General features: G+C 40.6%; 1 protein-coding gene across 9 annotated transcripts in view; it reads left to right on the top strand.

The window, feature by feature from the left end:
* The window catches only part of ASH1L (ASH1 like histone lysine methyltransferase), a 165,228-nt gene that overhangs the window by 89,586 nt on the left and 57,982 nt on the right, over positions 1 to 17,660 (top strand). For 6 of the 9 annotated variants that reach the window (XM_016189210.2, XM_060201586.1, XM_060201585.1 and 3 more), the window contains 4 exons: positions 2,713 to 3,460; positions 7,306 to 7,485; positions 15,122 to 15,216; positions 15,906 to 16,001. In XM_016189210.2, the coding sequence (XP_016044696.1) occupies positions 2,713 to 3,460; positions 7,306 to 7,485; positions 15,122 to 15,216; positions 15,906 to 16,001 (1,119 nt within the window). The remainder of the gene's footprint in view (positions 1 to 2,712; positions 3,461 to 7,305; positions 7,486 to 15,121; positions 15,217 to 15,905; positions 16,002 to 17,660) is intronic. The other 3 variants (XM_007525313.3, XM_060201588.1, XM_060201587.1) reach the window with 1 other exon arrangement.

Genomic DNA, 17,660 nt, shown 5'->3' with positions numbered 1-17,660 from the left:
AGAGACAGGGAGATACTTGAAGTCCTGCTTCACTGTTTGTGAAGTAACCCCCCTCCCCCACAGGTGGGAAGCCGGGGGCTTGAACCAGGATCCTTGCGATTCTTACCTTGTGCCCTTAACCCAGTGCACCACCACCTGACCCCCTATTCTAATTTTATTTTTCATTATTAATTTTATATAGTGCCAGAGATTGAATACTGGGTCTCACAAATATGGTCTACTGCTAAACCACATGATAACCTAATTTTGAAAAATATTTATACAACTTACTCATATTTATTAAGAGACCAGAGGTGCAGTTTTGTTACTGTCTCCTTTTTAAAATAAATTAATTAAAAAAAAAACTTTTAAAAATAGCAAAAGAGAGAGAGACAGAGACAGAGACACCAAAGGTGGTTCAGTAGGTGGGGCAATGGATAAAGTATTGGATTCTCAAGCATGAGGTTTCGAGTTCAATCCCAGGCAGTACATGTACCAGAGTGATGCCTGGTTCTTTCTCTCTCTCTCTTTCTATCTTATAAATAAATCAGTTAAAAAAAAAAAAAAATCTTTAAAGAGAGAGAGAGAAACCAAAGCTCTACACACAGTCATTATGTGGTGCCAGAGTATTAAACCTGGACGTAACACATACTTGTGTTCTACCTAAGGCGATACCTCCTGTGTGTGTGTCTTTGTGTTTTCTCTCTTTTTTTTTTTAAACCAGAGCACTGCTCAACTCTGACATATGATGATATACAGAAGGACTTGGGAGCATCAGACATGAAAGTCTTTTACATAATTCTTATTTTTTTTCTCTGGTGTCTGAGATTCACCTCATGCTCTCTATCCCTGAGCCACCTTCCCACCTCTTATTCTAATTTTAGACCTTTTCCAAGGCCAGTGAAGTAGTTCATTGGGGAGCTTGCCTGCTTTGTTGTGTGTGCAACCCAGGTTTGAGCCTATAACACTCCACATGAGAGTACTATAGCATTAGCAGGGTGTCTTCTCTCTATTTGAAAAAGTCAAAGTGCCAGGTTTAATCTCCTACACCACCATAAGGCAGAGCTGAGCAGTGCTCCGGTTAAAAAAAAAAAAAAAAAAAGTTCACCCAGAATTATGAAGGGAGAGAAATTAGGAGAATGGAAAGCTTTTCCTAATGGAATTTTACTTCTTTTTCTTTGTAACAGTGTCAGAAAAAAAACACTGGACTAGAAACACCTATATTTTTTTAAGATTTATCTATTTATTAATGATAAAGAGGGTAAAAAGGGGAGTCAGGCGGTAGCGTAGCGGACTAAGCGCACGCGACACAAAGCGCAAGGACTGGCGAAAGGATCCCGGTTCGAGGCGCCCCCCCAACACACACACCTGCAGAGGAGTCACTTCACAAGTGGTGAAACAGGTCTGCAGGGGTCTGCCTTTCTCTCTCTCTCTCTGTCTTCCCCTTCTCTCTCCATTTCTCTCTGTCCTATCCAGTGACAACAACATCAATAACAGCAGCAACAATAAAAACAAGGGCAACAAAGAGGGAAAATAAATAAATAAATAAATATAATTTAAGAAATTAAAAGAGAGAGAAAAAAAGAATATTGCTCTGGTACCTCTGAGATCTGAGATCAGAGACAGGATGACATGCTTGCAAGTACAATGTTCAGGCCACTACACCACTTCCTGGGCCGTTGAAAATATCTGTATTTAATATTTAACACTTAACTATAGGACTGGGAAGATAGCATAGTGGTTATGCCTGCATGATGATGACTTCACCCCTCCTGGTGGCCATTTTTTCTCTTTTTTTTTTTATTAGATGGGACAGAGAGAAATTGAGAGGGAAAAGAGACAAGACACCTACAGACTTACTTACTTCACCTCTCATCAAGTGTCCCTCCTGCCTCCCAGTAGTGTTTTTTTTTTAATATTTATTTATTCCCATTTGTTGCCCTTGTTGTTTTATTGTTGTAGTTATTATTGTTGTTGTTGTTGATGTCGTTGTTGTTGGATAGGACAGAGAGAAATGGAGAGAGGTTGGTAAGATAGAAGGGGAGAGAAAGACACCTGCAGACCTGCTTCACGGCCTGTGAAGTGACTCCCCTGCAGGTGGGGTTCCGGGGGCTTGAACCGGGATCCTTCAGCCAGTCCTTGTGCTTTGCACCACCTGCGCTTAACCCACTGCGCTACCACCTGACTCCCCCAGTAGAGTCTTTTATCAGTATATTATTTGAAAAAACATGGACCTGTGTAGAATTTCCCATGGTTAATATATCTTATAAAGTAAGCTACTGGGAGTCGGGCGGTAGCACAACAGGCTAAGCGCAAGTGACGCAAAACGCAAGGACCAGCGTGAGGACCTGGGTTTGAGCCCCTGGCTCCCCACCTGCAGGGGAGTCACTTCACAGCGGTAAAGCAGGTCTGCCGGTGTCTATCTTTCTCTCCCCCTCTCTGTCTTCCCCTCCTCTCTCCATTTCCCTCTGTCCTATCCAACGACGACATCAACAACAATAATAACTACAACAACATTAAAAAGGGGGGGCAACAAAAAGAAAATAAATATTTAAAAAAATAAAGTAAGCTACCAATTTGCTTGTGGAAGACAAATAGAGTTGGTACTACGATGTTTATTCTTGCCATGAAATATAGCATTATTTCTTGTCTTATCCTATGTAAGCAAACACTTTAAGTAATGAGTGCTGTGTGAACATTTTTTACCTACATATGATTTATTATCTTATTTAGTGAATGGAGTTCCCTCTCGAAGCCCAAGATTGGTTGTTTCTGGGGATGAGTCTGTTGATAGTTTACTACAACGGATGGTACAACATGAAGACCAAGATCCCCTGGAGAAAAATATTGATGCTGTGATTGCATCTGTCTCTGTGCCACCTTCCTCCAGCCCAGGTCATATCCACAATAAGGAGAGAACCCTGAGCAAATCAGACAGCCTTCTAGTGCCTGCAGTCCCTAGTGATTCTTGCAGTAATAGTATCTCGCTGCTTTCTGAAAAGTTGCCAAGCAGCTGTTCCCCCCATCACATCAAAAGAAGCGTTGTGGAAGCTATGCAGCGCCAAGCTCGAAAAATGTGCAATTATGACAAAATCTTGGCCACCAAGAAAAACTTGGACCATGTCAATAAAATTTTAAAAGCCAAAAAGCTACAAAGACAGGCCAGGACAGGAAATAACTTTGTGAAACGCAGGCCAGGTCGACCTCGGAAATGTCCCCTCCAGGCTGTTGTATCAATGCAAGCATTCCAGGCTGCTCAGTTTGTCAACTCAGAATTGAATGAAGTTGAAGAAGGAACAGCACTTCACCTTAATCCTGATACAGTTACAGATGTCATTGAGGCTGTTGTTCAGAGTGTGAACCTAAATCCAGAACATAAAAAGGGATTGAAGAGGAAAAGTTGGCTTTTGGATGAACAGACCAAGAAAAAGCAGAAGCCATTCCCAGAAGGAGGAGGAGGTGAAGAAGAGAATACTAAAAGGTAACAATATCATGTTGTTGTTATTATGTATATGTATGTATGTGCTTGTTTTTTCTTTTTTAATGAGGAAGAGATAGGCTTATGGTGGTTTGGGGGATTGAAACGAACCTCAGAGCCTCAGGCATGAGTGTCTCTTACATAACCTTTATGCTATCTCCCCCGCCTGCAAACTATTGATAAACTTTTGTTTAAAGAAAAAAATCTTGCGTGTCACTCATTCCATTACTTTCACTGTATAAAACTTGTTCATTCCTTTTATGTATGACTATACAAAATTAGAAATAATTAAGAATCAGGGAGATTTAACAGTCTCATTCAGACAGTTCACTTGGCTGAGGGAAGCCAAGGTCCAGAGTGTTTAAGTATATATATATATGTAGCCAGACTAATTTTACTGTTATCATCCTTGTGGTCTAGACTGTTCATCATATGTAACATATTTTATGTCTTTTTGAATGTTATGAATGTTACATTTGTTTTCTTTGTAGTTTTTTTTTTATAGTTTTTGCTTTTTTTTTTAAGCAGGTGGAGCTGAAACAAAAATCACCAAAGGGTGTTAGAGTTTAATATTTTGGTTATATATATGTCGTTAAAGTTCGGGGCTCCAGCAGGCCGGGCTAGCTTCGCAGCGGTAGACAGAGATGACCAGAGACACACGGCTGGGCAGTGAAGCTGTATTTCTTTATTCACGAACAACGACTCATAAACTAACCCAAACTAATCACCACACAGATCTGTCCTCCATTCTTCTCCTCTGGCTGCCACTCCAAGAACTCTGGAACCTACATAGCATAGGGGGCAGGGAGAAAGTGAGGCTTGAAACTAGCAAGGGTCAAACCAGTTCTCCCAGAGGTGGGGGGAAGGAGACCAAACCAGTATGAAACATACAACATATATACAACCAAATTCTTTCACTCTAGGCATACTTGGGTTTAGTTGAGCCTTCACTTCTTTAGGCTGACTTTTTCAAATAGAGTTAGAGAAATAAAACAAACAAGACACCACACCACCAAAGCTTTCCCTCTGCTTTGGGGCTCAGATTCAAACCTGGGTTTTCCAGCATGGCAAAGCACGAATACTATTCATTGAGCTATCTCTCTAGCCCTTGATTTTTATGTTTGGCGAACAGATTTTCTTAATTCTAATATAATCTGTAATGGTGTTCTTTAAATGTATGGTTTACTGCTTTTGATAGCATTTAAAATTCTGTAAGTAGGTCATGATACTGAACTAAAACAGTGAAGGCAAGAAAACAAAAATATTCAGAAGGGAAAGGCAAGTGACTCAGCATTTTTCCTTTTTTTTGCATGTATCAGAGTGATACTTTGATCTCTTCCTCTCATGTTAATAAGTCTTGTGGCGGGGGGTGGGAGTGAGATAAAGAAAAAGCAACCTGAAGAAACTGCACATGTACCTGCCCTTACCCCAAAAGAAAAACTGAAGACTAGCTCCATACTGGGAGAAGTAATTTATGGCATAAGTTACACGTTCTTGTGTCCAAAAAAAAAAAAAAATATATATATATATATATATATATATATATATATATATATATATATATACATATATATATATATATAAAACAGATAAATCGTATATAATCTAGCAGTTCTCTTCTAGGTAGTTTAGCAAAACTCTTGTCCATGATCAGAAAACATCTTTTAGAATGGTAATACCAAGATTGGTTGCAGTATATAGAAACTTGTATATACTATATAGAAGCATCTAGATTAATGGGAAAAGTGTTACACGTGTTATAGTTCTGCCAGGAATGGTGGAGTCATGGAGCAGACCCCAGCCTTAATGGCAAAAAAATTGAAATAGAAGAACTGGGAGAGTCGGCCAGTAGCGCAATGGGTTAAGCGTACTTGGCGTGAAGCACAAGGACCGGTTTAAGGATCCAGGTTCGAGCCCCTGGCTCCCCACCTGCAGGGGAGTCCCTTCACAAGTGGTGAAGCAGGTCTGCAGGTGTCTACCTTTCTCTCCTCCTTTCTGTCTTCCCTTTCTCTCTCCATTTCTCTCTGTCCTATCCAACAATGACAACATCAATAACAACAACAATAATAACTACAACAATAAAACAACAAGGGCAACAAAAATAAATAAATATTTTTTTAAAAGAGAGAACTAGGGAGGCAGCATAATGGTTTTTACTGGTTTATAATAGTTCTGCAAAAAGACTTTCATGCCTAAGGTGCTCAGGTCCTGGGTACAATCCCTAGCACCACCATAAACCATAGCTGAGCTGCTCTGGTCTTTCTGTATCTCAATCTTGTTAAATTAAAGTTAAATTAAAAAAAAAAATACCATACATACAGAGAGATGTTATTTCTTCTCCCAAAAAATGTCATACTTTTTCAAGTAGATATGGGAGTAAATAATGAAAATTAATGAATTAAAAAGAAAATTAATGGATTATAACTGTTAAAATAATAATGGATGGGTCTTAGGAACAAAGTAAAAGAAATATCTCTAAAAAATTACAAATTACCACTTGTTTCATAAAGTGAAAAAGAGATCACATTTATTACCAAATTGTACTTAAAAATGTATTCCAAGGGAGTTGAGTGGTAGCGCAGTGGGTTAAGTGCACGTGGCACGAAGCGCAAGGACTGGCTTAAGGATCCTGGTTCTAGCCTCTGGCTCTCTGCCTGCAGGGGAGTCGCTTCACCGGTGGTGAAGCAGGTCTGTAGGTGTCATATCTTTCTCTCCCCCTCTCTGCCTTCCCCTCCTCTCTCTATTTCTCTCTGTCCTATCTAACAACGATGACATCAATAACAACAACAATAAGTAAAACAACAATAAAAAACAACAAGGGCAACAAAAGGAAAAATAAATACAAAATATTATAAAAATGTATTTTAATAGAATGTTGGGCTTTTGCCATTATTTTTAATGTGCTGTTTCATTTTTGTTTGTATAGATATGGTGTATTGAAATTCAGTCATGTTTTATGCAAAAAGAAAAATACACTTCATCTTTTTTAATTTTTTAAAAATTATCTTTATTTATTGGATAGAGACAGGCAGAAATCAAGGGGAGAGGGGTGATAGAGGAGAAAGACAGAGAGACACCAGCAGCCCTGCTTTACCATTCGTGAAGCTTTTCCCCTACAGGTGGGGACCAGGGGCTTGTACCTGGGTCCTTGTGCACTGTAATGTGTGCACTTAACCAGGTGCGCCACTGCCTGGCCCCCTCTTTCTCTTTTTCTTAACAGCCACTATATAGATATCCATATGAAAGTTACACATTCATCCCTATGAAAAGTGTTGGGACTTTAATAGTCCATGAAAGAAAAGGGAGAGATTATCAGTCCAAGCTAATCATTTATAATTAAAATGTTGCATTATTGTGTTTCTGGTTTTCTTTTCTTTTTTATATATTTATTTATTTATTCCCTTTTGCTGTCCTTGTTGTTTTATTGTTGTAGTTATTATTGATGTTGTTGTTGGACAGGACAGAGAGAAATGGAGAGAGGAGGGGAGGACAGAGGAGGAGAGAAAGACACCTGCAGACCTGCTTCACCGTCTGTGAAGTGACTCTCCTGCAGGTGGGGAGCCGGGGGCTCGAACCGGGATCTTTACGCCACGTGCGCTTAACCCACTGCGCTACCACCCGACTTCAGTTTTCTCAAGGATCAAATTCTAGTAATTGTGTCACAAACTTTCTCCAGGTTCATAGTAGTTTATTATAGTTCTCTTAGTTTCTGTTGGGAAGCTAAATCTTGTCTATTAGTCGAGTATGACCAGGTGAGAAAGTTTCCATACCTCTTTTTTTATTGCTGTAATATTCTCAGATTAGATCATGATCTTACCATAAAATTATCTTTAAACTTCTGATTCTAGCTTCTCTGATGCAGCAGTTGAGATTCTCAGTCCTCCAGAAGTCCCAGCAAAACCATCTGAACCTGAAAATACCTTGCAGTCTGTGCTTTCTCTCATCCCAAGAGAAAAGAAGACCCCACGTCCCCCAAAGAAGAAATATCAGAAAGCGGGGCTATATTCTGATGTTTACAAAACTGCAGAGTAAGTAGTAGTACTTACCAGCTGATATCCTTTAAAGAACTGCTATTCACTTATTTTTGAAAATAGACTTCCATCTGGGCTGGTAGTAGTGCACCTGGTTGAGCACACGTTACAATGTGCAAAGACCCAGGTTCAAGCCCCCAGTCCCAACCTTCAGGAGGAAAGCTTCATGAGCAATGAAGCAGTGCTACAGGTGTCTCTCTGTTTCTCTCCATCTCTCTCCTCTTCTTAATTTCTGGCTGTCTCTATCCAATAAATAGATAATAAAACTTAAAAAAAATGCTCCCATCAAAAGAACACCATCAAATATAATACACAAAGGAGCTGGGCAATGGCACATGGGAAAGTGCATGTTATCATGCACAAGAACCCAGTTTCAGAATGTAGGCCCCCCCAGAAAAAGGAAGCTTCCAAAGCACTGTAGAACAGTACCACAGTTATTGTTCTTCGTCTCTATTCTCCTGCCTCTTAATTTTTCTCTGTCTGATCAAATATACGGAAGGAAAAAAATAGCCAGTAATAATCCTGATGGCAGTGAAAAAATAAGCAGACTGTGTGCATGTGCGTATGCTCGTGCGTGCATGACATATAAGAATCTGATCTCAAACACCAATGTTTACATAAAACATTGCACTAAGTTGTTCAGGACCAATTTTCTCTCTCTTATAGATATTTTTATATATAAATATACATTTATATGTATACGTATATATTTGTACTTATTTTCCCTTTTGTTGCTCTTGTTTTTTATAGTTATTGTTATTGATGTTGTCATTGTTAGATAGAACAGAGAGAAATGGAGGAGAGGAAGACAGAGGGAGAAAGATAGACACCTGCAGGCCAGTTTCACCGCTAGTGAAGCGACTCCCCTGCAGGTGGGGAGCTGGGGCCTCGAACTGGGATCCTTAAGCCAGTCCTTGCACTTTGAGCCACATGCACCTAACCCACTGCGCTACTGCCTGACTCCATGTATATTTTTTAACCAGAGCACTGCTCAGCTCTGGTTTATGGTGGTGTGGGGGTTTGAACCTGGAACTTGGGAGCCTGTCATGAGAGTCTGTTTGCATAACCATGACGATATCTACCCCTACCCTAAATAAACTTAAAAAAATTTTTTTTTCTTTTTGCCTCCATGATTATTACTGGGGCTTGGTGCCTGCACTATGAATCCACTGCTCCTGAAAGCCACTTTTTCCCCCTTTTTTGTTGTCCTTGTTATTGTTGTCATTGCTATTGTTGTTGGATAGGACAGAGAGAAATTGAGAAAGGAGAAGACGGGGAGAAAAAGACCTGCAGACCTGCTTCACTGCCCGTGAAGTGACAGGTGGGGAGCCGGAGGCTCAAACCAACCGTGTTGCCTACACAGGTCCTTGTCCTTTGCACCATGTGTGCTTAACCCACTGTGCTACCACCCAACCGCCAACTTTTCCTCATTTTAATCAGACATACAGAGAGAAAGACCAGAGCACTGCTCAGCTCTGTCTTATGGTGGTGCTCCAGATTGAACCTGGGACTTCAGAGCCTCAAACATGAGAATCTTTTGCATAACCATTATGCTGTCTCCCAGCCCCAGGACCAATTTTCTTCCCTGATCTTGATCATCTCCTCTCTGTTTTCTAGATTATAGTACTATAGTTTGTTGCCTTTTTTTTTTTCCCCTTAACATTTACATGGTAGCATTAGTCTATATCTGCAATGATCTTGGTGACTATACTTTTTTTTTTAATCAGAGCACTGCTCAGCTCTAGCTTATGGTGGTGTGGGGGGTTGAACCTTGGACTTTGGAGCCTCTGGCATGAGAGTATCTGCCTAATCATTATGCTATCTACTTCTATGATTTTCTACATTTATTCCTTATTGATGATGCTTTTTATGTTCTAAGTACTTATTTATTATTGGATAGAGAGAAAGATATTGAGAGGGGAAGGGAGATAGAAAAGGAGAGAGACAGAGATACTTGCAGCCTTGTTTCACCACTCATGAAGCTTTCCCCTGCAGGTAGGGACCGGGGCCTTCAACCCAGGTCCTTGCGTACTTAACTAGGTTTCCCACTGCCTGGCCCCCAACACATCTAATTTTTAAAGCTGTATTCTTCTGAGAATGTTCTGTTTTGTTTTTTATTGTTATTTCCCAATAATTTAATGGCAAAGCTAGAAGGTAGCATATGCAGTTATTTGGGGAGTCTCCAACAAAATATTTCTTTTTCCCTGGTTGTAAATTTTTATACTGATGACTTCCAGGCAATTGCTCTGGCTTGTACTCATGGTCATGACTCCCTCTGTACAGCAGAGATGAATATGACAGGATGCCCAAGAGGCCTCTGGAAATCCCATGGCAAAATGATAGGCAGAACTCCCCCTGTGGAACCTGGGGGTGAGGGACTGCTTTTCAGCTTCTATGTCAGAGTTTTAGTCTTTCTGCTTTATAAAGTCATCTAGGGGACCTGGGAGGTGGTGCAGTGAATAAAGCTATAGATTCTCAAGCATAGCGTCCTGAGTTTAATCCCCGGTATTCCACGTGTCAGAGTGATGTTCTGGCCCCCTTTCTTCTTTCTTTTTTTTTTTTTTTAATAATTTTTTAATTTATTCATGAGGAAGTAGAGGGGGGAGAGAGAGAGAGACAGAGACAAAGAACCAGACATCACTCTGGTACATGTGCTGCCAAGGATTGAACTCAGGACCTCATGCTTGAGAATCCAGTGCTTTATCCACTGCGCTACCTCCTGGACCACTCCCCCTTTCTTCTTTCATAAATATTTATAAAAAGTACATTAGGGGGAGTTGAGCGGTAGCGCAGCAGGTTAAACGCACATGGCGCCAAGCGCAAGGATCAGCATAAGGATCCCAGTTCATGCCCCCGGCTCCCCACCTGCAGGGAAGTCACTTCACAGGTGGTGAAGCAGGTCTGCAGGTGTCTCTCTTTCTCTCCCCCTCTTTCTTTTCCCCTCCTCTCTCCATTTCTCTCTGTCTATCCAACAATGAGAACAACAACAACAATAATAACTACAACAACAAAAAAGAGGAAAAGAAAAAAAACTATAATAAATAAATAAATAAATAAATAGATTGGTCCTGGAGATGGTGCAGTATATAAAGCATTGGATTCTCAAGCATGAGGTCTAGAGTTCAATCCCTGCCTGCACATGTACCAGAGTATAATGTCTGGTTTTTATTCTCTCCTATCTTTCTCGTGAATAAATAAAATCTTTAAAAATAAATAAATAAATGAGGGGGCCAGGCAGTAACTCAGTGGGTTAAGGACACATGGCACAAAGTGCAAGGACCAGATAAGGATCCTGGTTTGAGCCCCTGGCTCCCCACCTCGGGGGGGTGGTTGTCACTTCACAAGTGGTAAAGCAAGCCTGCAGGTGCCTATTTTTCTCCCCCTCCTCTCTCAATTTCTCTCTGTCCTATCCAACAATAGTGACAGCAATGCCAACAGTAACAATGACCACAACAGTAAGGGAACAAAATAGAAAAAATGGCCTCCAGGAATGGTGGATTTGTAGTGCAGGCACTGAGCCACCAAATACACAAGGGTCTACTCTAGATTGAATAAGACTTTGGATGCTATGCAAGAAACTATAAAATACATAAAACAAAACATTGGCAGGACACTCCACAACATTTGCTTCATAAACTTGAGTACAACATCAAGGGGAAAGAAAAAAAAAAAAAAAGAAAAGCTAAACCAGTGGTACAGAATAAATCTGAAAAGCTTCTGCACAGCAGAAGGGAAGGAACCCAACTGACTGGGAGAAGTTTTTTTTTTTTAAGATTTTATTTATTTATGAAAGAGAGAGAGAGAAAGAACCAGACATCACGCTGATACATGTGCTGCTGGGGATCAAACTCGGGACCTCATGCTTGAAAGTCCAAAGCTTTACCACTGTGTCACCTCCCAGACCACAAGAAGATATTTTCGTACTATACATCAAAGGACTTTTATATAGTGGAGTTGTTATAAAGTATTTAATAACCTCATTATAAAATGAGGAAATGGGGGAAATATGGGAAGGGTTGGGGAAGAAGCATAATGATTATACATGCCTGAGACTCTGAGGCCCCAGGTTCAATCACCAGCACCACAATAAGCCAGAGCTGAGCAGTGCTCTGGTGTCTCTCTCTTTTTTTTTAATATTTATTCATTTATTTATTCCCTTTTGTTGCCATTTTTTTATTGTTGTAGTTATTATTGTTGTTGGATAGGACAGAGAGAAATGGAGAGAGGAGGGAAGACAGAGAGGGGGAGAGAAAGATAGATACCTGCAGACCTGCTTCACTGCCTCTGAAGTGACTCCCCTACAGGTGGGTAGCTGGAGGCTCGAACCAGGATCCTTCCACCGGTCCTTGTGCTTTGTGCCACCTGCGCTTAACTTCCCTGTGCTACTGCCCAGCTCACTGTGGTGTCTCTTTCTTAATCTGTGTCTTTCTCTGATTGAAATAAAATTTTAAAAATAAATGTTTTTTAATGTGGAAAGAGATTGAAGAAGCTTCGCCAAAAAAGATGTTCACATGGCCAACAGACAGTAGGAAAAAAATACCCAAAGTCAATGATTTTCAGAGATAAACAAATCTTTTTCTTTTTTTAAAGTTGTCTCTTTTTTCCTTTTCTCTTTTTTTTTCTTTTATTTGTAAAATAGAAAGTATCAACAAAACCATAGAATAAAAGGAGTGAAATTCCACACATTTCCCACCACCAGAGTTCCATATCCCACTCCCTCCATTGGAAGCTTTCCTGTTCTTTATCTCTCTGGGAACATGGACCCAGGGTCATTATGGGGTACAGAAGGTGGGAGGTCTGGCTTCTGTAATTGCTTCTCCGATGGACGTGGGCGTTGACTGGTTGATCCATACTCCCAGCCTGTCTCTATCTTTCCCTGCTGGGTCAGGGCTCTGGAGAGGTGGGGCTCCAGGGTACATTGGTGAGGTCGTCTGTCCAGGCGAGTCAGGTTGACATCATGGTGGCATCTGCAACTTGGTGTGTGGAACATGTATTCCTTTGCTTCCTTCTTTCTTGTGGGACTCAGTTCAGTAGTTCTTACAAGGTGGGGTTGATTGTGGCAAATTCCTTTAGTTCTTGAATATTTGAGAAAAACCTCTATTTCTCCCTCATATTTGAAGATAATTTTTCAGGATACAGTATTTGTGGCTGGAATTCCCTGTCCTTTAAAACTTTGAATATGTCATTCCACTCTCTCCTTGCCTCTAGAGATTGTAAAGAAAAATCTAATGAAAGTTTAAGAGCTCTGCCTTTGTATGTAACTTTCTTTCCCTAGCAGCCAGCAATTTTTTTTCTTCTTGTTGACTTTTAATAGTTTTACAATAATGTGCCTTGGTGTTGGTCTTTTTATATTTATAAATCTGGTTGATCGTTCTGCCTCTTGGATGAGAATGTTCTGGTTTCCTAAGTGAGGGAAGTTCTCAGCTAAAATTGCTCTGAAAATGGATTCTGGGTCTTTGGCCTTTCATCCTCTTCAGATATACCTGTCACTCCTTATATTCAATCTATTGACGGAGTCTGCAATTTCACAGAGAGTTGCTTCAGTCTTTCTGAACCATTCCTCATCTTTGAAGTGAAAGAGTGGCCTGGCTGTATCTTCTGGACTGGAGATTATTTCTTCTGAATCTGTGGATCTATTTGCTAAGCCTTCTAGCTGGGCCTGGGTTGCAGTTAGGGTGGAGTTCTGACTGAAGTTCTTCTTTCAAGAACTTAGTGATGTCTGTTATAAGTTCATCTCTCATACATATTTTTTTTTTTTTTAGATAGGACAGAGAGAAATGAAGAGAGGAGGGGAAGGCAGAGAGGGTGAGAGAAAGGCAGACACCTGCAGACCTGCTTCACCACCTGTGAAGCGACTCCCCTGCAGGTGGGGAGCCAGGGGTCAAACGGGGTCCTTATGCCGGTCCTTGCGCTTTGCACCATGTGCGCTCAACCCACTTCCCTACCGCCCACCTCCCTCTCATGCATTTAAATTCCATAGTAAAAAATAAATAAATTCCATAGTAACATGCTCTTTTAATTATTGTATTAAATTCTTGGAGAGTCCTCATAATGAACTCTGTGTAGTCTGTCTCTGAGAGTCTCTCTAAATCTGTAATTCCTTGGATTTCCTGTTTCATTTCTGTCTGGCTCATAAGGTTCTGTTTCTCTGCCTCCACATTTTTTGTGCTGGTTATTGATGGCCAGCAGGTGGTGCTATTGTGATGTCTAGGTTTTTCTTGTTTGTGTGATGTACGGTGAGTGGGATGGAGTGGGAGCGTGGTTGTTTGGGGCTGTCTTGCTATGTCCTTGCCTTGAATTCAGAAGGCTGAAGCCCCCCGAGTCAAAGACTGAGAGGTTTTAGGCCGCTGTCTCTTTTCTTTTCTTCCGGCACTAGGAACAATGTTGCATGCTGCACTTAAAGTGAAATCGCCAAAACGGCACAGCTCAGCGCCAGTGCCGTCCAAACATCTGATTTGACTTTGCTGTTCTTCAACCTGTGCTCACACCCACTCCAGCCGCATGCGAGCACCTACCTGAGGCTGCAGAACTTTCAGCTGGAGATTATGACTTCAGTTGGATCTCTTACTGTATTTGTTGTTTTGGGAGGAAAGGCAATTTGGTCCTAGTTATTCATGGCCACGCCTCCCGGAAGCCCCTTTTTCTTTTCTTTTTAACACACTTTCTAAGTGTCGTATTTCAATAACTAATAATAAAGGACAGAAATGAGTACTAGTTGGGGGTCAGGTGGTAGCACAGGGGGTTAAGCACATGTGATACAAAGTATAAGGACCAGCCTAAGGTTCCTGGTTCAAGCCCTGGCTCCACACCTGTGGGGGGCGGGGAGTCGCTTCACAAGCAGTGAAGCAAGTCTGCAGTTGTCTGTTTCTCTACCCCTCTCTGTCTTCCTCTCCTCTCTATTTCTCTCTGTCCTATACAGTGACATCAATGGCAACAATAACAATAACGTCAACAACAAGGGCAACAAAATGGAAAAAAATGGCCTCCAGAAGCAGTGGATTCATAGTGCAGGCACCGAGCCCCAGCAATAACCCTGAAGGCAAAACAAAACAGAAAAAAAGAAATGAGTACTAGTGAGGATGATGGTGGAAAGAAACCCTCTACACTGTTGATAGCAGTGTAAATACATTCAGCCCTGTAGAAAACTGTCAAGAGATTCCTGAAAACATTGGAAATGTGATTTAAAAGGGAAATGTATAAAAGTAGTTCATATTCCTTGTCCATCCCCAAATATGCTTGCCCTTTTTCTGTTTTGTTTGTTTCTAGGGTACTGGGAATTGAACCTTACCCTGTCAGCCTCAGGCATGAAAATCTGTTGCTATCTCCTTGGCCTGAATATTAAGATTTTTTTCCCCCTATTAGTGAAATTATCTGTTAAGATATAAATTCCTAGGTAGAAGAGATAGCATATTGATTATGCAAAAAAACAAAACAAAAACCTTTCATTCCTGGGACTCCGAAGTCCTAGTAGGTTCAACTCCCTGTACCACCATAAACGAGAGCTAAGCAGCACTCTGGTAAGTTAAAAATAAGTAAATACACAAAGATTTAACTTTCTATTAAATAAGCTTGATAATATAACCACAGGAAAAAAATTTCATTGCCTCTGTTTCCCATTCTTTTTTTATCATAGCCCAAAGAGTCGGCTGATCCAATTAAAGAAAGAGAAGCTGGAATACACTCCAGGGGAACATGAATATGGATTATTTCCAGCTCCTATTCATGTTGGTAAGTACTCAGTACACACAATACATTACTAGAAGGAATGGCATTTCTTGGGTTTAGGTAAAATGTCTTTTTGATGGTTCTACATCTTTCCTGGGGCCAAGATCTTTCTTTTCTATTTAATTTATATACATTTAAGGTTGTTAACGGTTTCTTGGAAACTTGGATTTTAACAGAAAAAAACGTATGATAGTGACTTGGAAGATGGCACAGCAGATAAAGAGATATTTGACTCTCAATCACACGGTCTTGAGTTCAGTCCCTAATATTGAATGTTTCCTCCTCCCCCTCCATTTTCCACCACCACCACCACCACTTCTCTGTTTCATTGATAAATAAGGATTGTTATTGTTAACCAGAACCCTACTTAGTCCTGGCTTTATGGTGGTGCTGGGGGTTGAATCTGAGATCTCTCAAAGCCTCAGGCATAAAAGTCTTGCATAACCACTGTTAATTTTATTTGATAAGACACAAATTGATAGGGAAGGAGGATAGAAAGGGAGATAAAACACCTGCAGCACTATGTCACAGCTTGTGAAGGTTTCTCCTCTGCAGGTGGGAAAAACCTGTCCCCTATGGCATATTTCTGGTCACAGAAACATCACCAAAATTCTAAAGACCCATGTCACTTTTTACATACAATAATAACTTGTATTTATTGGTTTATTCATTTTTCAACTCGCATATTCCAGTTCAGGTTGTAGGTGACTATCCCAGCAGCTCGGTGTGCAAGGCAGAAAGCAGCCCTGGACAGAACACCCCTTCATCACAGGCTGCACTCACACCCAGTAAGTGCACCTATACTCACTCATTCAGACAAACAATTTAGGTATTCCAGTTCACTTTTAGGATGTGTGAAGAAATTAAGAGTACCCAGAGAATACACAGAGCCAGTACAAGACCTTTGCTCTCTAGAAGTCAAAATGGCATAAAAATCTTAAAGGAAATCTGTCTTACCTGGAAACTGAATAAGGCTTTCTATTTAATTTTTTTTTTCTTTTTATTTGGTTTTGTTTTTTGCTATGCCATCACTGCTCCAAGACTTTTTCAGATGAAAAATACAAAAAAGGGAGAGAGGGACACTTCAACTGAAGCTTCCCCAATGCAGTGGGGGCCAAGCTTGAACCTGCTCCACCACTTGTGAAGCTTCCCTCCCCCTCTTGCAGGTGGTGACTGGGAGCTTGAACCCAGGTCCTTGTGGATAGTAACTTGTGAACTTTACTGATTGTGCTGCTGCCTAGCCTCTAATTACTGTACTTATTCATTAACCATTTCCCCCATTAGATTATAAGCTCCATGGTTGCAGAATCATTTCTTACAATCCTTTGATTTCCAAGTGCTTGGCTCGTAGCAGAAGTACGACAAGTATTTGTGATATGAATGAAAGAGAAATAGAAGGTTAACATGAATTATTCAAGGTAGATGACTTTCTTTTTCTCTTAGGAACAGCTCATGCAGTCAGTGTAGTCATTGCATTACAGTGTTTTCAACGTGCTTCTTTTGGCCTCCTGACTGTCTCTTGTCTTTGTTATTATTATCTAATCCTGTTTTTCTTCCCAGCAGCCCAGCACCAACAGTATTTTTTAAGTAGCAGGTATAGACAAATTCCACAACAAAGATTAGTCTTATTTCATAATTATATATTGGTTAGTGTCAGTGAGGAGATTGTTCATTGAGTAGAGCTCAACAGTAAAGCACAGAACTTGTTTGCCAGAGTTCCCAGAGGCTACTGGTTCAATTCCTTACCACTATATGCCATAAATTTTTTTTCAACAATTATTTGGTAATTTATTAATGAGAGAGAAGGAAAGAAAGAACCAGAGCCTTACTCTGGCACATGCAATGCCAGGTATCATCCCCCCATACTTGAGAGTCTAAGGCTTTGTCCACTGCTCCACCTCCCAGCTGCTATGGTCTTTTTCACCCTCTTTCAGTCTACTTTTCTGTCTAAATAGCAAATCCCTTAAAAATATAACTTAACAAAATTATGTTTAATTAATTAATTTATTTTTACTAGAACACTGCTCATCTCTTGCTTATATTGGTGTTGGAGATTGAACCTGGGACCTTTGGTGCCTCAGGCATGAAAGTCTTTTTGCATTATGACTATGCTATCTCCCCAGCCCCAAACTGATGTTTAATAAAAGAACATCTTAGACTGGGAGGTGGTACAACTAATAGAGCACACATGTTACAGTGCACAAGGATCTGGGTTCATGATTCTCTCTTCCACCTGCAGTGGAGAAGCTACAGTGAAGCAGTACTGTAGGTGTCTCTCCCTCTGTCTCCTCCTCCCCTCTCAATTTCTCTCTGTCTCTATCCAAAGTAAGTAAATAAATAGCTCTATAGCCTATATCATCAAATAATTTTTAATTACTTGCCATATAACTCAACTGGCATGCTACTAGAGCATCAGCTTTGCATGCCTATGGTTCCTGGTGTGTGGG

This window comes from Erinaceus europaeus, chromosome 11 (genome assembly GCF_950295315.1).
Source record: "Erinaceus europaeus chromosome 11, mEriEur2.1, whole genome shotgun sequence".
NCBI lineage: Eukaryota > Metazoa > Chordata > Mammalia > Eulipotyphla > Erinaceidae > Erinaceus > Erinaceus europaeus.
Note: the sequence above shows the minus strand (reverse complement) of the source record. Positions and strands in the feature narration are given on the sequence as shown.